Source organism: Sapajus apella, unplaced genomic scaffold, assembly GCF_009761245.1.
Source record: "Sapajus apella isolate SASKATOON/1434 unplaced genomic scaffold, GSC_monkey_1.0 scaffold14, whole genome shotgun sequence".
NCBI lineage: Eukaryota > Metazoa > Chordata > Mammalia > Primates > Cebidae > Sapajus > Sapajus apella.
Window position 1 is genome coordinate 8,143,455 of NW_022436954.1, and position 21,734 is coordinate 8,165,188.

The 21,734-nt window shown below is 54.8% G+C and overlaps 1 protein-coding gene and 1 long non-coding RNA gene across 4 annotated transcripts; one reads left to right on the plus strand and one right to left on the minus strand.

Moving 5' to 3' along the window:
• Window positions 1–5,024: 5,024 nt before the first annotated feature.
• LOC116554866 lies at window positions 5,025–10,099 on the minus strand. The gene is made up of 2 exons (XR_004270311.1): window positions 7,355–10,099; window positions 5,025–5,206 (listed from the first exon to the last, which is right to left on the minus strand). It is a non-coding gene; the product is annotated as an uncharacterized LOC116554866 (long non-coding RNA).
• CHRM1 (cholinergic receptor muscarinic 1) lies at window positions 5,908–20,155 on the plus strand. Of its 3 annotated transcripts, XM_032283062.1 has the most exons (3): window positions 5,908–5,957; window positions 6,470–6,580; window positions 17,651–20,155. In XM_032283062.1, the coding sequence occupies exon 3, from the start codon at window positions 17,729–17,731 to the stop codon at window positions 19,109–19,111; it is 1,383 nt and encodes a 460-aa protein (XP_032138953.1). In that variant the 5' UTR covers window positions 5,908–5,957; window positions 6,470–6,580; window positions 17,651–17,728; the 3' UTR covers window positions 19,112–20,155. The 3 variants fall into 3 exon arrangements, with proteins under 3 accessions (XP_032138953.1, XP_032138952.1, XP_032138954.1); XM_032283061.1 differs by lacking the exon at window positions 5,908–5,957 and having other exon boundaries at window positions 6,012–6,580; XM_032283063.1 differs by lacking the exons at window positions 5,908–5,957; window positions 6,470–6,580 and adding an exon at window positions 7,039–7,125.
• Window positions 20,156–21,734: the final 1,579 nt, after the last annotated feature.

Genomic DNA, 21,734 nt, shown 5'->3' on the forward strand with positions numbered 1-21,734 from the left:
TTCCGAAAATCAAATGAGTTAAAACATGTAAAACACTGAGAAGGGGGACAGCAGATCGCTGGTGCTATGCAAGTGTTTGTTAATATGATGGGACCAGAAAACAAAGGACTGCAGGAGACATCGATTTAGCAATTTCCCAGGAAACTCCCTCTTACAGTCAGCAGTGTTCTCAGCTAGTTAGGCTCCAAGCTGGGGGCAAAACCTGCAAACCGGGCAGGGCTTAAGAGGGCAGATTGTTACCTAACCTCCCTGGGCCTGTTTTCTGTCTGCAAAATGGGGACCGTAACCGTGCCTACATCGTGGAGCAGTCGTGAAGATTAAATGAGAAGGTGCGCGCAAAGATGCTATGAATGCGGTAGCCAGGAGCAATCCCTCAATAAAGACAGGGCAGCCAGCTCCTATCGCTTTCCTAGCGTTAGCTGTGCACAACCCCTTACCCACCCCAGCCAACAAAAGGCCTGCACGGGGGCAAGAAGGAGGTATAAGTGCTGTTATTTCTCTCCCGGAGAAGGGGAGCAGGCCCCCGTCCCCGCCCAGGCACTCCAGCCCCTCGTCCGGCCCCTCCTAGGCACAGAGCTGGGTGGGCCGCTAGGAGCCGCGGCGGGGGCGTGGAGGGTCGTGCGCGTCACCGGAGCGGCCCCAGGACTGAGGCGCATAACCCCTGGGAGCCAATCAACAAAGGTTCTTGTCTCTGCAGGCCAGGAGGGCGAAGGGCAGCTCCCGACCCACCGACGTACTTACGGCGCCTGCGCTGTGGCGAGGGTCTCTCGGAGAAGCGAGCACATTTGACATTGGGGGGAGCTTTAGGATCCGGGCAAAAGCAATGATTGGAATTCTACTGGCCTGACTCTGGCACCTACTCGCTGTGTGACCTTGGACAGGTTACTGAACCTCTCGGTGCCTCGGGGATACTTGCGGTGCCTGAGAGGGTCTCAAGTAAAGGAACCCGGCTGAGGCTCCACTCGCCCGGCGTCTTCCCACTCACCCCTCGCCATCTGGGCTTCAAGCTTTGGCCTCCGCCTGGGTGGGGGGCACTCGAGGATCGGGCGTCTAGGGAACTGAGGGAGGAAGCGGGCAAGGGAAGGAAGGGTGCAACTTTGCCGGGCTGGAAGCAGGGGATCCTGGTGCCACGACACTGGGCGATTGGATTCCACTGTGCAGAGTTGGGGGTTCCCTTGAGACTGGACCTGCTCTGGACCCCAAATATCCCGTCCGAAGTTCCACGGGGCTCCAGCAGTTTCACGGAGGACCTACACCCGCCTGGGCCAGGGCTCGTCCACCCTGCAGCGGAAAACTGGGAGCCCAGGGTCCGCAGACGACCTAGCGAAGCAGGGTCGACCCCGTGAATCAGGTGTTTCAGGCAGCGAGGGGCGCGAGCTTCCATAGTGCGGGGGAAGGCGCCTGCTTCCTCGGTCGGGGCCGCAAGTCCGCGGCACGGCCAGCTCCAGGGTGGCAGCCAGTGGCCTGGACTTCCAGATGGTGTCCTCATAGGCAGGGACCGAGGACAGTTAGGGATGCCATATGGGAACGCAGCTCCCCTCCACGGCCCGGTCCAGCCGGAGGTCCGAAACGCCATGTGGCGATCCCTCAGTTCCCAGCATTCACTACCCCTGGCCCGACCCCGGACACAGAGTCAACTCAGGGGAGTCTCCTGCCGGGCTGTAAGGACTGGGGGACCGCGGGAAAACACGCGAGGCGACGCGCTCGCGACGGCCCCAAACCCATCTTTTCTTCGGGAACTGCCCTCAAGACTTGGGGCGGGAAAGTGGGGCCGCTTCCCCGCACTCCCCCTGCCCTCCGGCGCCCAGCACGTGGTAGGGGAGGAAAGGCGAAGCGTCTACAAGGCCTCGACTTGGAAACAGGACTCGGAAAATCCCGATTTCCTGTCCCAATAAGATGCCTTTGCTGTGGCCGCGTCCGCTCTTGCCTCGGACGGCGGGGACTCTGGGGACCGCTTGCTGGGCCAGCTCTTTCCGCGGCCCCGCCCTGGATTTGAGTTTCTTGTTTTAAATCTGGGAATTAGTCTCTCCTGGAGTCCTGGGGGGAGAGTATGGCGAGGAAAGACGAAGCTGAGGGCCTGAGGCCATTGACGGTGAAGAGGCGAGGAGCGGAGCCCTCAGGCCGACCCTCTGCCTCCCACCCGGGCTCGAATGCAGGTTGCCCCAGGCCAGAGGAAGCAGCGTCGTAAAAGTGACACATTTAGCTGGGTTTGAGTTTCCGACACGGATTAAAACCGAGGGTGAAGATTTACACTCAAGGTCTGCAGCGCACTCCCGGAGCCTGTTCACTTCCTTCCTCCACCCACTTGCGGCCTTGCCCGACCCTGAGACTCTTAAAAATGCTGTCCCGGCCCGGCGCGGTGGCTCCTGCCTGTAATCCCAGCACTCTTGAGAGGCCGAGGCGAGCGGATCACAAGGTCAAGAAATCGAGATCATCCTGGCCAACATGGAGAAATCCTGTCCCTACTAAAAATAAAAAATTAGCTAACTGTGGTGGCTCGTGCCTGTAGTCCCAGCTACTCGAGAGGGTGAGGCAGGAGAATCTCTTGAACCCCGGAGGCAGGGGTTACAGTGAGCCAAAATTGCGACACTGTACTCCAGCCTGGGTGACAGAGCAAGACTTGATCTCAAAAATAAGTAAATAAATAACGCTGTCCCACAGTCCTGCCATCCCCAGAACTGCAGCCGGTGCTCAGCCTTAGGATGGTTCCAGGCTCACTGATCGCAGCCTCCACGAAACCACAGGGACCCACGCCGCTTGTAAATCTACTCATCTGTAAAATGGTAATAATGGAACCTCCCTCCCTCCTAGAGTTGTGAGAAGTTAAAGAATATAGAGGCCGGTTGTGGTGGCTCAGGCCTGTAATCCCAGCACCTTGGGAGGCCAAGGTGGGTGGATCATTTGAGATCAGGAGTTGGAGACCAGCCTGGTCAACATAGAAACCCCGTCTCTACTAAAAATACAAAAATTAGCTGGCCGGTAGTGGTGAGCGCCTGTAATCCCAGTACTGAAGAGGCTGAGGTAGGAGAATCGCTTGAGCCGGGGAGGCAGAGGTTACCGGTGAGCCGAGATCATGCCACTGAACTCCGGTCTGGACGACAGAGTGAGACCCTGTCTCAAAAAAAGAATATAGAGCACTTAGTAGTTCCTGACACGTAGTAGGTGCTCGAAACGTGTTATAAATAACAGCCTGGCGTGTTGGCTCAGTAATCCCAGCATTTTGGGATACCAAGAGGGGCGGAGGCAGGCGGATCACTTAAGCTCAGGAGTTTGAGACCAGCTTGGCCAACAGGGTGAAACCCCGTCAATTAAAAAAAAAATTTTAAGCCGGGAGGGGTGGCGCGCGCCTGTAGTTCCAGCTACTCTGAGGTGGAGGGGAGGCTGCGCGCGGGTAGGGGTGGGTGGAGGGAAGGGCTGCGGTGAGAGGAGGATCGCTTGAGCCCGGGAGGCAATTGTAGTGCGCTCTGATCGCGCCACTGCACTTCAGCTTGGGCGACAGACCGAAACCCTGAATCAAAAAAAAAAAAAAAAGGGCAATGATGGCTTTCACATTTTGCAGATGCACGTGCCACGTTTTACCTGCAGAAGCTCAACTAACCCGTCAAACAACCTGATCAGGAAGGTATTTCTATTTTCTTGTCATAGATGAAGAAACTGAGACCTACAGAGGGGGCCTAACTTTCTCAGGCCGCTTCAGCTAGGAAAATGCCAAGCTGAATTCGCACGCAGGGCACTCTCCTCCTCCACAGTAAGGGGTCGAGAAGGGGGCCAAGCCGCGCAATGGCGACTCCACGTTCCCTCGGTAGCCTAAGGAGTGAATTCTCGGCGAAGCGACCAAAAATAGCAACCAGCAGGAGCAGAGACCCAAGAGTCAGCCCCTACCCGACCCAGCCAGAGATGGGGGGAGAACTGGAGGGGGTCGCGCGGGGGCGGGGCCAAAGCCCCACGTGCGCTGCCTGCAGCCTCTTCAAGAAGCCCTTTGTCGCGAGCAGCCGCGTTCGTGCCGCACTCGGCGGCTTAAAATAAAGACAATGTTCCCAGCCTCCCTGCGGCTAAATCGGGCGCGGGTGCGGGGGTGGTGAGCGAGCCGGGCGGGAGCGCTTCTCCCGGCCCTACCTCTCCTCTCCCCTCCTGCCTCAGTTTCCCCACTGATAAGGGGGACCTAGCCAAGTCCGGGCGGGGAAGTCAGAAGAGTGATACAGTAAGTGGAGGGGGTGCGCCATCCCCCTGCCTCCGCGACTGCACAGACTTTAAAAGGAAGCTGCGTGGGACAGAGGGGGGCACTCAGGAGGAGGCAGGGGAAAGCTGGACACCCTCCCCACCCGCCCACAAAATAAGTGTTTTTATTTCTAAAGGGACGTGTGCAGAGGCGGTGGGAGAAGAGAAAAGGGAGACCAAGGAGATTGGGGGGAGGTGGCAAAGAGGGAGCCTGATTCAGACTCGGAAATGGATGTTGAGCGTGGAGGCCTAACACCCCCACACTGAGCCACGTGTACGCGCACAAGTACACGCAGCCCCACCGCGCCGCGTAAGCGCAGCGGCAAACCCAGGGCAGCCCAGCAGGGGGCATCCGGAGTCCGCGCCCAACGGCAGGGACTGGTCAAGTTCTGACCCAACCCTGACGGTCTGGGTGACCCTGGGAGGGAAGGGGGATGCTCACTTACATTTCTCTCCAAGCTGCAGCCTCTGCTTGGCCTCGGCAGGGAGGAGGACTGGGTGCCTGCTGGAGCCCCAGCTGGCTTTGAGAAGCACAGATGCCCCAACATGTACCTGCCACGTGTGCCCACCAGTAGCTGCTGACCAAACCCCAGGAACTCCAGTGGCAAACCCCAGGAACTCCAGTTTCAGCTCCACTTGGCTCCATTGGCCAACTGGGCTTCTGGGTGAGAAAGCACCAGGTTACCCTCAGGCATCACCGTTGGCGGGGGTCCTTGGTGGGAAAATGGGTAAGGGAAACCCCTACCCCAGACTCCAGAGCCCTGGGCTTAGAGCCAAGGGGCCTAGTCCAAACACCTGCCACCACGTTAATCACACCTCTGCTCTTCAGTTTTCTCAACTACAAAATGGGGATATTGATGGTCGCATTCCTTCCTGCTTCTCACCCCAGGACATCGGTGCAGCCCAGTGGGGTAAAGAATACAGCAGCCCCAGCAGGCAGTCCCTGAAGCCTCCAACTCTCCTCCCCAGTCTGCTTCTGGGGAGGTCTCTAGGGACAAACGGAGGCGGTTCAGGACCCAGGTCTCTATGGCAAACGGACCCGCCTCCCCTCCGGCCCCCCATCCCCAGAGGTTCTGTCTCTGAGGAAGCTCAGCACAGAAATCCAAACCAACCTGGAAGGGAGAGATGCTGGCCTAGCAGTAGGGCTGAGGGAGATGGGGAGAAGGGCTCATCTCCTCCCAGGTACACACCTGTGAGCCCTGAGTGGGAGTCAGGGAAGACAGAGTTTGACAAGCTGGGAGGAGAGCTGTCTCTCGGCCTGTCTGTCTGTCTGTCTTCCAAGTGGAAGCTTGGGGTGGAGCAGGCAGGTAGAGGCTGCCTCCCTTGTCAGAATTAGCAAGTTCCACAGTTGGGTAACACTCAGCCACTCATCAAATACAGACACACGTGTGCACATGCGTCCTGCTCCAGAACGATAGGGCACACCTGCGTTTACACAGGCTGCATGGTGACACAAGTACACAGGGACACACACATGCGGGGCACTCAGCTGCACATGGGGCAGGCACCTGGTCCCCTCCTCATCCCTGAGAAGCAGACACCCATATACCCTCACAAGGGGCTGCGCGAAAACTAACGCTGGATCACAGAGCCCAGCACACGGGCACGTTCGCTCAGCCCCCGGGCGGGTACACCAGCCCTCTGGGTCTGTTCCAAGTTGGAGCCTCTCACGTGAGACCCAATGTGTCATTTCCAAACAGAAGGAATCTAGCTCTCTCGCAGCAGGGAGGAAGAGCAGGGTGTGTAGCTGGGTGGGTGGGTGCGTGGGCGTGTGCAGGGGGGAGGGCATGTATGCAAGGGAAGCAGGCATGTGAATATAGGGGCATGTGTGTTGGGGCATGGTGCACATGGGTTGGGGGCTCTAAGGTTGGGTGGGGGGAAGAAGCCTGAGGAAACAGTGTGCCTTTGTGAGGGTGTGTGTGTGCCGCCGGGTCTGTGCAGTGGGTGTGGGTGTTTGTCTCCCTGTATCCGCCTTCTCTCCCGTCCTGGACTTTTAGCCTTCCTGGGCTTGCCTTCCTCATGTCCTTCCTCCTCCGTCTTGGGGCTCAAACTGGGTGCCCTGGTGGAGGAGGGGGGCACACTCCAGAACCTAGTCCAACCCCAGACGCTGCCTGAGGCTTCCCTCCAGCTCCCCTCCCTTCCTTTTCTCCCTTTCCTCCCTCCCTCTCTTTCCCTTTCTCCCTCCCCCCTAAGGCTGGCGTGCCAGGGGGTGGGACATGCCAATCACTGGCTGTGCCTCTCCCGCTGCCAGCACAGGGCGCAGCTCCCCCCGGGAGCCAGGTGTTTGGGTCCCTGGAGACGCCGCCGGCCCCCAGGGAGGCAGTGGGGCTGAGGACCCTACAGACCCCTCTTCAGCCCCATGGTGAGTACATTTGGGAGGGTTTGGGAGGGGCCGCACTGAGCTGGAGGGTAGGAGGGTCCTGGGGAGTGGGGGAGGGCAGGGACCAGGATGAGATGGAAATAGGGATGGACCCCCAGAGATAGGAGGGGGCCAGGGAGGGGTCTAGAGGGCAAGGGGACTCTGTAGCATTGCACATTGGCTGCTCTGAACACCCGCCTCCTAGCTTTGAGTGGATATATCTAATGTTTTTCTGGGCTTCAGCTGGCAGAGGAGATGGAGACCCCCTCAGGAAACTGGACCTGAGGCCCAGAAGGGATGAGGGTGCCTGGTAGCAAGCAGAGCCCCCAGCACCCTAGGGGCAGAGTGGAAGGGCAAGGGGCCAGGAAGCAGCCCTTGCCACCAGCAGCCTGTGGGAAGTTGACCCCCCTTTTTATGGGGGTCCCAGTCCCAAAACCTCCTCCTCTCCTCTCTCAGGGCACCCTGAAACCCACCATCCCCATCCACCTCAGCTCCCCCGAGATGGACTGAATCAGGCTGCTGGCCAGACAGAGAAGCTGGAAGTCAAGGTGGGTGTCGGGCCAGAAGCCAGCAGGAGACCAGGCAAAGAGCCTCAGGGCTCTCTGGGGACAAATGGGCTTGGATGGCCACCCTGGCCAGGGAACGTGGCCCTGAAGTGTGCAGGGGCCCAGAGGACCCTCTTTATGTTTCTAGTATGTTGGGCTCCCCCAGGGCGGGTCTCAGTCCTACGTCCAGGCAATGCATGGATACCAGTGGGCACCCATGCCAGGTACTCACCCAGTAACCCCACACTGCACAATGTGGGGAAGGACTAGGGGCCAGGAACTCTGGTTCTTGTAGAGCTGACAGCTCCTGGGCAGGCCAGCTGGGGAGGGGGTCGTCAGCTTTCATAGCTCATTCCGACATCTGCAGCTTAGAGGTTATCAGAGCCAATGAAGAGGGGTTAGAGGGGTTCACCTCTTTGCACAAAACACACCTGCAGCTCCCCCCAGACTGATGTAAGACCCCTGCCCAACTGGCTGGAAGGAGCCGGGCAGTCTCCCACAGCCAGGCAGTCTCCTTGCCAGGGGTATTCAGCTGTTCACCGCGCTGTCTGTCAGATGAGAGTTCTCTGCCCTCTGACCTCAGCCGCCAGGCAAGCTGCAGTCACTATCGCTGCTGAGATATCAAAGGGGAGGAGGCAGGGAAATGGGCTGCAGAAGATGTGAGTCTTGGCTCACAGCTGACAGCTGGCGGTTGGAGTTCTGAGAGCTGGATCCTGAAGTGTAATGGGAGTCCAAAGTGTCAAGAAGGGGCTAAACAAAGGTCATGGCAGACTAGAAAGGAGCCTTTCCATGGTACAGAGGCACTGAGGCTGAGAAAGGGCAAAGGACATGCTTATGGTCAGAGAAGGGGGCTTGGACCCCTTCTCCGCATCCTTAGCACAACGCTGCGCTGCCGCCTCCATGAGCAGGAAGATGGGGTGGGAGAGCAGGGGGTGCAGCCAGCTCTGAGAGGCAGAAGCTTGGGCTCCCAGCAGGCGGGGAGAGGTGGGTGAATTGCGCTGGGTTTCTGCTCTGCTGTGGTGCCATGGTGATGCCTACAGGGATGGAGGAGGGAGGGAGAAAGAAGAAAGGAAATGAGGAGAGGAGTGCAAGGAGCCAGGAGCAGGGGGCACTCGGATTAGAGGATGAGGGACCCAGCACCTCTGATGCCACACTGGCAGAATAAGGTCTAGGGTCCAGCTGCTCATGCCCAGGCTCTGGCATGGACTGGCCGAAGTCGGGCAACTGCTTAAGATCCATCATGGGGGAGCAAATTTGGCAGTGATTCCAGGGCTGATGCTCCTCTTCTGGCTAAGCGGTGCGTTTTATGTAGCATTTAACTGATGGCTGCTGCCCTCCACAACGCTAGTTGGCCCTCCCAATGGCATCTGTTGAGCCTAAAGAAACATGATCAATTCTATTTGTTTCCTCCCTCATTCCCAAAGCCAGGCATCAGGGGTGGAAGTTTTGTGCACCTTAATGGGTCAAAAGCTACCATCAGATAAAAGTTAACCCCAAGGGGAGAGCTGCCTCGCATGGCTGGCTTCTGGGTTGAGGCCCTAGCAGAAGGGACCAGAGAAGAGGCCTGGCCAGAAGGAGTGCCCTCCTCATTGCATATGTGTGGCCTCAGGTGCCCAACCCCACAGCCCCTCTGCAGGACTCCCACTCCCCAATATTGTCCCCTCTCCCTAACCAGCACACTACCAGCTTCCAGGCCCAGAATCACAAGATGGCTCCGCTCCTCCCTCCTAAATCTCTTCCCGGCATCCCCTCATTCTCTCCCTCCCCTCCGGTACTCCCTGGCCAGTGGTAAGTTCAGAAAAGCCTGGCGTTCAGGAATCCTTCTCCCCATTTCTCTTTCCGTGCTGCCTCCAGTGGTTCTCTCCCCTCCCAGTTCCTCTCACAAGGCAGATCCCCAGCCCCTGGGGATTGGTCCTGGGCACTGGCAGTCAGCAGTCTGGCCTGCTGCAATAAAGGCTCTGACCTCATCCCTTAACCCTTTGAGCCCAGGCTAACATTGTCCTCACCCCGGTGACAAATGCCATGGCATGTCTATGTCTGTCCTGCCATCTCACTTAGCTTCCCTGCAGCCAGTCGAGGCAGGTTTCCTTGGTCCCTTTTACAGACAAGGATGCTCTTGGCTGGTTTTCTCCTAAGCTCTCCAGCCAGGCAGGGCCTCATTCAGAGGAGCAGGGACCTAGCAGATGAGATGTGGGAGCTCAAGACAGAAGCAGGGCCTCTGGACCATGCTCTGGAGCTGGTCCTGACCCCCAACAGGCTCATCCTCAGTCTCCAGGGTCTGAAGTTGAGTACACACGCGTACATTTATTCCACAGGTATTTATTGAGCAACTACTATGTGCAAGCCCTGGGAGAAAGCATTGAACGAGACAGACACAGCCCCTACCCTGCCCTTTAAAGAGCTCCAGTAGACCCACCCTCTTCCCACAGCGCTGTTAACACACGTCACACAGATATACGACAGACACTGCCACGCAACAAGAACACCAGATTCTGAAAGAAGGACGATTGCTCATCGTTAACTGATTCAAAGTAGGACTTGGGTGAGCTAGTTGAAGTGGGCAAGGAGGCTAACAAACCCCGCATCCCTCAAGAGCAGGAGTAGGGTTTGAGAGGTTGGTCTCCAACACAGACGCCCTAGATCCAAATCCCGATTGCATCACTGATGAGCTGAAAGGTCCTTCAGGCCTTGAAGCCTCAGGTTAGGCCTTTTGCAAATTGAGGATAACAGGACCTATTTCATAAGGAGTTGTAACAGGTAGATGGATCAAGTATAGAATGTCTATGTATATAATGCTTAGAGCCACGTCTGGTGTATAGTACGCAGTCAGTAAATATCAGTTACTTTAATATTAGTAATTTTTCTTTGCTACTATTTATGTATGAGGAGTATTAGTAATATTATTAAAGTCTTCTTTTTTTTTTTGAGACAGAGTCTCACTCTGTTGCCCAGGCTGGAGTGCTGTGGCACAGTTTCGGCTCACTGCAACCTCCGCCTCCCAGGTTCAAGCGATTCTCCTGCCTCAGCCTTCTGAGTAGCTGAGATTGCAGGCCATGCGCCACCACGTCTGGCTAATTTTTTATTTATAATAGAGGTGGGGTTTCTCCATGTTGGTCAGGCTGGTCTCACACTCCCAACTTTGGTGATCCACCCGCCTTGGCCTCCCAAAGTGCTAGGACTACAGGCGTGAGCCACCATGCCCGGCCGCCCCTAATATCTTAACCATCAGCCCAGGGCTGGTCTCCTCAGGGATCTGCCACAATCCCGGGAAACCAGGTTCTTTCACAGCCGCCATGTCACTGATCCCACAGGAGCCTTGAACAGGTAGAAGATTGCCCCGAATCGACAGCTAAGGACTAGATGCAGCAGGGACGAGAGCATGTCTCCAGGAACCTTCTCCTGAGCTCCTTCTCTGTCCAAGACAGGGCTAGTGGGTGAGGACCTCTAATTATAGAGGAAAGGCAGAGTCTTTCATTGATGGATCTGTTCTTTGGCTGTGTCATAGGGGGCAGAAGATCTAGATGGTGGCAAGAACCAGGTTCCAATTCTCTGGAACCTCAGGTGACTTCTCTACCTGCCATCTGTCCCAGGTGAGAGGCCTCAGCCCTCATCCAGCATAGGTGGGGCAGAGGGGGTTTGCCGAGGTGGACAGAACCGAGGCTCAGGGCCCGCAGATCTGGGTGAGAATCCCACTTCCACCACTTCTGTGGGTCCATCAGAAATCTACTTTGCACCCTGAGCATCAATGCCCTTATCTCTAATATAAAGATAGAGACCCCCATTGGATGTCCACTGAGCTGTCCTGTGGTCAAGGGAAATAATATATATTAACTGCCTGGCATACAGGAGGCATTAATTACGGTGGTTAGCAATATGACTATTAAAATGGGAGATGGCTGAGCACCGTGGCTCATGCCTGTAATCCCAGCACTTTGGGAGGCTGAGGTGGGCAGATCACGAGGTCAGGAGTTCAAGACCACCCTGACCAACATGGTGAAACCCCGTCTCTACTAAAAATACAAAAATTAGCTGGGCATGGTGGCACACTCCTGTAATCCCAGCTACTCATGAGGCTGAGGCAGGAGAATCACTTGAACCCAGGAGGCGAAGTTTGCAGTGAGCTGAGATAGTGCCACTGCACTCCAGCCTGGGGACAGAGCAAGACTCCATCTAAGAAAAAAAAAAAAAATAGGAGACTTGGAAGGGATCTCCAGACATCTAGGCAAGAGACTGCTGGCTTCCTCACTTCCAAAGACCCTTCTAGGAGAGGTCCTCACCTCCAAGGACTCCTTAAGTTACTTCTTCTCGCAAGCACCCCTGTTCTGAAAGCATTTTTTAATTCACCAGAGTTAGAGCTAGCCTTGTGATGGGCACATGTTCCCACCTTGAGTTGATGTCATTTCCAGCCCCAAGTGAGAAAATGTAAGTGAGCCTTCAGCCCTGCCTCAGGGACTTGGGTTCTTTCTGTTCAGCGCCTCGAGTTGTTGGTTTCAGGACTCTGTAAAATCTCCCAGACACCAGGCTTGTCCAACTCCTCCATTACAGATGAGCAAACTGGAAACCAGAGTAGGGTTATGCCTGGGGTCTGGAGGGGCAGGGGCATGGTAGGAAGATGCTGGGCGTTGGATCAGGAGAAGGAACAGAGAATAACAACAGGGCTGGGTGCAGTGGCTCGTGCCCATAATCCCAGCACTTTGAGAGGCCGAGGCGGGTGGATCACCTGGAGCCAGGAGTTTGAGACCAACCTGGCCAACATGGTAAAAACCCTGTCTCTCCTAAAAATTCAAAACTTAGTTGAGTGTGGTGGCAGGAGCCTATAATCCCAGCTCCTCAGGAGGCTGAGTCAGGAGGACCGCTTGACCCAGGAGACAGAGGTTCCAGTGAGCTGAGATCACACCACTGTACTCCAACCTGGGCGATGGAACAAGACTTCGTCTCAAAAAAAAAAAAGCCAGAATAACAACAAGCCTTTAACTCTTTAACTGATTCAGGGCCAGGCACTCTGAACAGCATCATCCCCATCAGCTGGGGATGAGGGCAGCAGGGGAATGAAAGGTTGACTGGTTGCTGACCGCACAGCCAGGAAGGGTCAGCGTCAAGCTTCAAACCCAAAACTGGGAACTACAAAACCAGGACTAGGGTGAATCAAGGGAGGCATAAAAATACTCACCAATCAAGAGAAATAATATCATAATAATATTTTTTTAAATCAAACAGCAAATTCCAGCCCACAGGCTGGCTGCCTGTTTTTGTAAACAAAGTTTTATTGGAACCAGGGCCAGGATTAGGGTGAGGTGAGTGAGAAAGGGCTGGGCAAGCGCAGGGTGAACCGTGTCGTTAACATGTTGTTCATCTTGGATTTTTTTTTTTTTTTTGCATTAACTTCCATTTTTGTAAATATTACATTAAAATATTTTCTTGATTACTAAGTTTTGGGACACCTGTTACATTTTGCATTGGAAGCAAATGCCTGATTCACCTTACCCTAGCCCTAGCCTGCCAAGAGGTATAAGGAGTGAAGATTTTTTTTTCTTTGGGTTTTTGTTTTTGTTTTTGTTTTTGTTTTTGAGACAGGGTCTCACTCTGTCACCCAGGCTGGAGTACAGTGGCATGATCTTGGCTCACCGCAAGATCACTCCTGGGCTCAAGTGATCCTCCTGGGCTCAAGTGATCCCCCTGCCTCAGCCTCCCAAGTAGCTGGGACCACAAGCGCCCACCACCACGCTCGGCTAATTTTTGTATTTTTAGTAGAGATAGGGTTTCGCCAAGTTGCTGAGGCTGGTCTCAAACTCCTGAACTCAAGTGATCCATCTGCCTCAACCTCCCAAAGTGCTAGGATTACAGGTGTGAGCCACCACAACAGGCCTAAGAAGTCAAGCTTTAAAGGCTGTGCCACACCCAGGCAGATGAGAGGCCCCTGCAGCAGGGTAGGGTGCAGCCTCTTAGGCTGGCAAGCTCCTCTTGTCTAACTCAGCCTTTGCAGGTCTTTGCCCAGAGTCCAGGGCTACAGAGCTGATCCAAACTACCAGGAAGGTATGGCATGGGAGAAAGTACCCAATCTAGGAACCCGGAGACCTTGGACTAGATAATGCCTTCTTTTTTTTCTTCTTTTTTTTTTTTTTTTAGAGAGGGTTTAGTCATGGTCTTGCTCTGTCACAGTGCAGTGGTACGATCTCGGCTCACTGCAACCTCCAACTCCAGGGTTCAAGCAATTCTCCTGCCTCAGCCTCCCAAGTAGCTGAGATTACAGGCACACACCCACGCCCAGCTAATTTTTGTATTTTTAGTAAAGACGGGGTTTCAGCATGTTGGCCAGGATGGTCTCAATCTCCTGACCTCATGATCCGATCGCCTCGACCTCCCAAAGTGATGGGATGACAGGTGTGGGTGAGCCACGGTGCCCAGCCAACAGTGCCTTCTACTCCCTTTTCTCTGTGCCTCAGCTGCTCCCTGTGCACAATGGGCATTAAAGAGCACTGAGTTCAGAAGATGACAGTGACTAGAACTGGACAAATTCTCAAATTCTCAAGGGTATTGTCCACCAGTGGCCTTACTGGGAAAAGTCCCAGCCTAATCCCACCCTCCAGCCTGGTGGCTGACTTTAAGGGAAGGGGTACAGCAAACTCGGTAATCAAGACAAATCATATTTCAATGTAATATTTTTAGAATTCAAATTACCAAACGATGACCCCCAGGCTGGCTTCGGCTTCTGTAAATGAAGCTTCATTGGAACAAACCACTTGGGTTCAAATCCTAGTTCCTACCTTCCTTGCATGATCTCGTGCAAATTCTCTTGCTTTTCTGAGCCTCAGCTTCCTTATCCATGAGATGGAGACAACAGCAATTCCTTGACCAGGCTCCTGTTAAGATTAAATGAGATTATGCATATCAACCCTTTAGCAGCAACTGGGACTCAGGAGCACTTTTTAAAAAAATAATAGCAAGGAGCATTATTACTACTAGTTGCTATTTTCTTTTTAAAAAGTGCTCCTGAGTCCCAGGAGAGGGAGTTTCGCTCTTGTTACCCAGGCTGGAGTCTTGTAGCAGGATCTTGGCCCAGCGCTTCCTCCGCCTCCTGGGTTCAGGCAATTCTCCTGCCTCAGCCTCCTGAGTAGCTGGGATTACAGGCACGCACCACCATGCCCAGCTAATTTTTTGTATTTTTAGTAGAGACGGGGTTTCACCGTGTTGACCACGATGGTCTCGATCTCTTGACCTCGTGATCCACCCGCCTCGGCCTCCCAAAGTGCTGGGATTACAGGCGTGAGCCACCGCACCCGGCATACTAGTTGCTATTTTCATACTATCAGAGATTTGAAATCCAAGAAGTGGACATTCTAGGTAGCCTAGTACCATCATCGCTACACGTCCTGAGAGTTAAAGGGCAGCTGCTGTTTACCATGTGCCAGGGGCCATTCTAAGCACTTCACATGCATTAATTCATTTAACCTCTTGTTCCTGGGGCCCAGGAACAGAGCTGGGAGAGGGAGGGGAGGCAGGAGAGGGAGGGAGGGAAGCCTCCCTCTGGGTCTGGGTCCAGACCCCTACTGAGCTTATCACCTGAAAAGAGGTGATGGTCTTGCTAATGGGTATTATCCCATTTTTCTTTTCTTTTTTTTTTTTTTCTATTTTGAGACGCAGTTTAACTCTTGTTGCCCAGCCTGGCGTGCAATGGTGCAATCTCAGCTCACTGAAACCTCTGCCTCCTGAATTCAAGCACTTCTCCCTCAGCTTCCCCATTAGCTGGGATTACAGCACACACCACCACACCCAGCTAATTATTATTATTATTATTATTTTTTGAGACGGTATTTTGCTTTTGTTGCCCAGGCTGGAGAGCAATGGTGCGATCTTGGCTCACTGCAACCTCCGCCTCCCCGAGTAGCTGGGATTACAGGCATGCGTCACCACACCCGGCTAATTTTCATAATTTTAGTAGAGATGGGATTTCTCCATGTTGGTCAGGATGGTCCCGAACTCCTGACCTCGTGATCCACCCACCTCAGCCTCCCAAAGTGCTGGGATTACAGGTGATAGCCACTGTGCCCAAGCTGATGTTTTGTATTTTTAGTAGAAACGGGGTTTCACCATGTTAGCCAGGCTGGTCTCAAACTCTGGATCTCAGGTGATCCATCTGCCTCAGCCTCCCAAATCGCTGAGATTACACGCATGAGCCACTGCGCCCAGCCTATCCCATTTTTCAGTTGAGGAAACTTAGGCATACAGAAGTTACATCACTAGCAATCATCACACACCCAGTGAACAGGATGTCCTGGATTCAAATCCAGACCGTCTGGCTCCGGAGTCCAGGTGGCACAGGCCCCCTCATGTGCAAACTGTCCCAGACACGCGAGCATGCACTGCCAGCCACAGTCCTTGCTTATTTTGCCCCCCACTGAACTTGCCACATTGAAAGTGACTTGCACACACTGAGGGTTCATGGCAAGCTGTGGAGACGCCCTCAGCCACACACCACCCAGGCCTCCTACCACAGCAGTCTGTCACAGGCCGGGTGCCCAAGGAACACCAGGGCTCTGTGGGCCCTTGCCTGACACCTCTCCCTTGGAATTTTCCCGACAATATAGCCCCTGAAGGCCACAGCTGAGGGTCAGGGGACCCTCAATCTCTTCAATGGACAGATGGACACCTGAGGCCCAGGACAGGAAGGGACCCACCAAATCCCATGGCAGCAAGCCCCTGGCTGAGCTGCCTGGACCCTCACCCTTGCATCTGGCTTCACTGTGGCTGTGGGGGCCTCCTGCCCAGCCAGCAGGTTAGTTTGTGAAGGGCCCTGACCTTTCTCTTTACCCAGCCCTAGTGCCTGGATCAGATTCCAGATCCAAGAAAAGTCTGGAGGATCTTCCCATTCCCCTTGCTTCCCCCCACTCAGCTAGGGCCCAGGAACAGAGCCGGGAGAGGGAGGGAAGCCTCCCACGCCCCATATGGGTCCAGACCCCCACTGAGCTGGGAGCTGAGGCTCTCATTCCTGCTTCCTGCTTTTGCCCCAGACCTTCTTACCACCAAGTGAGTGTCTAAGTCCAGCATGACTTTCCCCACTGCCCTCATAGATGATTCAATTCAGCGCCAAATACCACCCCCTACACACATATGTAAACCCACATGCATAGAAAAATGTGCATTAAAAATACACACATGCACATAGCCCAGGGCCCTTCTGTTCCCATCTCTTTCTGGTATTTTGTTTGTTTGTTTTTTGAGAGGGAGGCTTGCTCTGTCACCCAGGCTGTGGTGCGATCTCAGCTCACTGCAACCTCCTCCTCCCAGGTTCAAACAATTCTCCTGCCTCAGCCTCCCAAGAGTAACAGGCAAGCGCCACCACGCCAGGCTGATTTTTTGTATTTTTAGCCGAGACAGGGGTTCACCATGTTGGCGAGGCTGGTCTCGAACTCCTGACCTCGTGATCTGCCTGCCTCAGACTCCCAAAGTGCTGGGATTATAGGCGTGAGCCACGGCATCCAGCCCTCTTTCTGTTGATCTTCTCAGGAGCTCCCTTTCTTCCCATCTCTCCTTCTTAGAAGAATCCCACTGGAGCACCACATAACCAGGGAGAGTGAGAATGGGTTCTTTTCTTTTTTTCCTCTTTTAGGACACGTTTCTGTTCTGGCAAGTTCTTATCTCTGTTCTTGCGGGTTCTTCTCATACTTACTGTGCCACCGTGGTCAAGCCTTGCAGCTGCTCAGAGCCACAGTCGCCTCACAGTGAGATGGGCATAATAAGAGACCTTCCTCCTAGAGATGTAGACGGTGAAATTAGGTAATTCGTTTAGGTGTTTAGCACTGTGTCTGGCATGCAGTGGCTACTCAGTGAGAGCTTTAATAAAGTTGAGTGAAATGCTTTGAGAATTTGGCAGGACTGTGTACAAAGTGAGTCTCCCAACTCCTGCCACCCGAGTTATGTAAGGCAGGAATTTGTAGTAATTTCCCAGTGAGAAAATTGAGGCCCAGAGTCTGAATGGTAAAACTGGAATGAAGATTCTAGTCCCTGGATCCCAAAGCCACTCCACACTGCTGGCAAATCCACTGATGGCTGCGAATGTGCATGATAAATGAGCGTCTGAGTGAGCACCAGTTAGGGAGGGTGACACTATCTGGTCTGAAGCTCTGCAAGAGTAGGAATTATATCCCTAGCATCGTCCAATAAGGGCGATCAGAAATGTTGGCCAGGCATGGTGGCTCACACCTGTAATCCCAGCACTTTGGGAGGCCAAGGCGGGCGGATCACCTGACGTTGGGAGTTCAAGACCAACCTGATCAACATGGAGAAACCTCGTCTCTACTTAAAAAAAAAAAAATACACAATTAGTCAGGCATGGTGGCAGGCGCCTATAATCCTAGCTACCCCGGAGGCTGAGGCAGGAGAATCACTTGAACTCAGGAGGTGGAGGTTGTGGTGAGCCAAGATCATGCCCTTGCACTCCAGCCTGGGCAACAAGAACAAGACTGTCACAAAAAAGAAAAGAAAAGAAATGTCCAGTGGCCCAACCAAAGCCCATGTCCTCTCTTTTCAGGTGATGCCTTTCCTCTGAGGAAGCCTTGTAGCCTGCCTGGAGGAAGGGGCTCCCCAACCCCAGCCCCACCTAGCCACCATGAACACCTCAGCCCCACCTGCTGTCAGCCCCAACATCACCGTCCTGGCACCAGGAAAGGGTCCCTGGCAAGTGGCCTTCATTGGGATCACCACGGGCCTCCTGTCACTGGCCACGGTGACAGGCAACCTGCTGGTACTCATCTCCTTCAAGGTCAACACGGAGCTCAAGACAGTCAATAACTACTTCCTGCTGAGCCTGGCCTGCGCTGACCTCATCATCGGTACCTTCTCCATGAACCTCTACACCACATACCTGCTCATGGGCCACTGGGCTCTGGGCACGCTAGCCTGTGACCTCTGGCTGGCCCTGGACTATGTGGCCAGCAACGCCTCCGTGATGAATCTGCTGCTCATCAGCTTTGACCGCTACTTCTCCGTGACTCGGCCCCTGAGCTACCGCGCCAAGCGCACACCCCGCAGGGCAGCTCTGATGATCGGCCTGGCCTGGCTGGTTTCCTTTGTCCTCTGGGCCCCAGCAATCCTCTTCTGGCAATACCTGGTCGGGGAGCGGACAGTGACGGCGGGGCAGTGCTACATCCAGTTCCTCTCCCAGCCCATCATCACCTTTGGCACAGCCATGGCCGCCTTCTACCTCCCGGTCACAGTCATGTGCACGCTTTACTGGCGCATCTACCGGGAGACAGAGAACCGAGCACGGGAGCTGGCAGCCCTTCAGGGCTCTGAGACGCCAGGCAAAGGGGGTGGCAGCAGCAGCAGCTCAGAGAGGTCTCAGCCAGGAGCCGAGGGCTCCCCAGAGACTCCTCCAGGCCGCTGCTGTCGCTGCTGCAGGGCCCCCAGGCTGCTGCAGGCCTACAGCTGGAAGGAAGAAGAGGAAGAGGATGAAGGCTCCATGGAGTCCCTCACATCCTCAGAGGGAGAGGAGCCTGGCTCCGAAGTGGTGATCAAGATGCCCATGGTGGACCCCGAGGCGCAGGCCCCCACCAAGCAGCCCCCACGGAGCTCCCCAAATACAGTCAAGAGGCCGACCAAGAAAGGGCGTGATCGAGCCGGCAAGGGCCAGAAGCCCCGAGGGAAGGAGCAGCTGGCCAAGCGGAAGACCTTCTCGCTGGTCAAGGAGAAGAAGGCGGCTCGGACCCTGAGTGCCATCCTCCTGGCCTTCATCCTCACCTGGACACCGTACAACATCATGGTGCTGGTGTCCACCTTCTGCAAGGACTGTGTTCCTGAGACCCTGTGGGAGCTGGGCTACTGGCTGTGCTACGTCAACAGCACCGTCAACCCCATGTGCTACGCACTCTGCAACAAAGCCTTCCGGGACACCTTTCGCCTGCTGCTGCTTTGCCGCTGGGACAAGAGACGCTGGCGCAAGATCCCCAAGCGCCCTGGCTCCGTGCACCGCACCCCCTCCCGCCAATGCTGATGATCCCTGTCCTGCATCCCTCCATCCCAGTCCCCGGGAGAGGCTGGAGGGAAGCGGGCAGGGGCTGCATCCTCAGCCCCAGAGCCCCGCTCAGGCCTCACCTGGCCTCCCAAGCCCCTGGGTCACCTTCCTGGGCAGCCCAGAGAGACCCTGCCAACTTTCCAGACTTTGCTATTCCCAGGCAGGGAGGGAAACCTGGGGAACTGGTTTTTCTGTTCCCTGCTGGGTAGGAATGGGCTCTTCACCAGGAAGAAGGCCCGGGAGGAGGATCCGGGCTTTGGACTCCTTGTTTGCCTTTAGGCAGGAAGTCAGGAGCCAGCAGGGCGGGCCAGGAGAAAGAGGGCTTAACCTTACAGTATTCCTTGGCCCAGGGGCGGCTCGCATTGCAGTGTGAGATGGCGCCCCCTGGGGGACACAGCTGGGAACTGACCCGACCACTGGGAGAAAAGCTTGACAACAGGGGGCTGGGGAGCCCGGATGGGGGATCCCCTCGCTTCATAGGCAGAGCCCGCCCAGCTGGGCCCTAGGCATACGCTCCAGGATTGTCCAGGCCCCCTACAGATGTCCCCAGAGGGTCCCTAGGTGGGTCACCTCCAAGGCAAATATCCAAGCATCAGCAGGACAATGACACTGGAGGGCCAGCCTGGCTAGTCACACATCAAGTCCCAAGGCAGCAGGACCAGGAGCCAGGTGTCCTGACCGTCCTACGATATCATTTCCCTGGGAGTGGGAGTCAAGTGTGCCTGCTGTCCATACCCCCTGCCCTAGAGAAGCCTCAGTCCCTCCCTCCTGGTTCACAGCCGCCACCTGGACAGACCTGCTCCCTGCAGACCTAGCCAGGCCTCCCGCATGCTGCCTGCTCCGGCCCTGCCCCACACAGGCCTGGCCCAGCCAGCAGGTTCTCTCCAGTGAGCTCCCCAATCCAACCCATGCATGGCCTCCCAGCCACCCGGATCTCCAGGCCTAGCCTGGCCCCAAATGTTCTTTCCTTTCATCCTCAGCAAGTGCTGAGTCTGTGAATAAAACCACATAACCAGCGGGCACTAAGGGGCCTTCCTCCCTGTGTTGGCTCAAGGCCTTGGTCTCAGGCCAGGGCTGGATGGGGCAGGGAGGGCCTAAGTACTTTGGAATGTGGGCCTTGGCCCTGAAAGTGGTTCCAGGAGGGACAGCACTGCATGGTTGGATCTACCAAAGCGTGGGGACCCCAGCACCATGGAGTCCCTGGCTCAGGAGAGTGGGGCTATAAAAGGCAGACCTGCCTCTGGAAGTGAGGCAGCCGAGGGAAATCAACCACCCCTGCCTACACCCCTGCATATTCGCTGTTGGCCCTGCCATACCCAGGGAGAACAGAACTCTTCCAAACCCTCACTTACGCATGAGGAGATAAGGCCCAGAGATCCAGGAGGATTGTTCAGGGTTACCCCACAAAGCAACACCCAGACTTCCAGGCAATTCATAGCCTCCTGACCTCTGGATTGTGCAGATGAGAGGCCTAAAGCATTTAGGCCAAAACACTCCATCAGGATGACCCAGGTCAGGTTATAAATCACTTCATTGGTGAAGGGTCCCCAAAGCCTCACGCAAAGGAATTCTATAGAGGTTAATCCCGTAGCCTAGAATAGTAGTTTCCAAGACCGTCACTGGATTCAGTGATTTGCTAGAATGATGCACAGAACTCAGCAAAGCTACTATCCTCACAGTTTATTACAGGGAAAGAATACAGAGTATAAAACAGCCACAGCAAAAGGTGCCTTGAGCAGAGTCCAGGAGAGGCCAGATACACACTTGCAGCTGTCCTCTCCCAGTGGAGTTATGCAGACAGCACCCATCTTCCAAGCAATGATGTCTGACAACATAAATGAAGTTCTGCCAAGGCCAACTAAGACAGCTCACCAGAGCTTCGGTGTCCAGTGTTCCTACTGGAAGTTGGTCACATAAGCATGGCTGACTACCCACGTGGCTGGAGACTTACTTAGTCTCCAGCTCTTCCAGAGGTCAGACTGATACCATGAGGCCCAAGGCCTCCCACATAAATCCCCCTGTTGGCATAGACTCTCTGGTGTGGCCCAAGGCCCAAAGGTAAGTAAAACACTCTTACCAGGCAGGCTATTCCAAGGGTTTAGTGTTATCTTGCAGGAGCCAGGCAAGGCCGAACCTTTCTTTGAAATGTGCAAATGTGCAGGGTTCAGATAATACAGACCTGCTGAGTGAATCTTTCAGTTCACAGTGTTCTGACAGGAGCATTAGTATCACCTGGGAACTTGTTACATGTGAGAATTATCAGGGTCATCCTTGATTTCCTAAATCAGAAACTCTGTGGAACTCACCACCTATTTATTTATTTATTATTTATTTTTTGAGACGGAGTTTCACTCTTGTTGCCCAGGCTGGAGTGCAATGGCACAATCTCAGTTTACCACAACCTCCACCTCCTGGGTTCAAGCGATTCTCCTGCCTCAGCCTCTTGAGTAGCTGGGATTACAGGCACGCACCACCACGCCCAGCTACTTTTGTGTTTTTAGTAGAAATGGGGTTTCTCCATGTTTTTCAGGCTGGTCTCAAACTCCTGACCTCAGGAGATCTGCCCACCTTGGCCTCCCAAAGTGCTGGGATTACAGGTGTG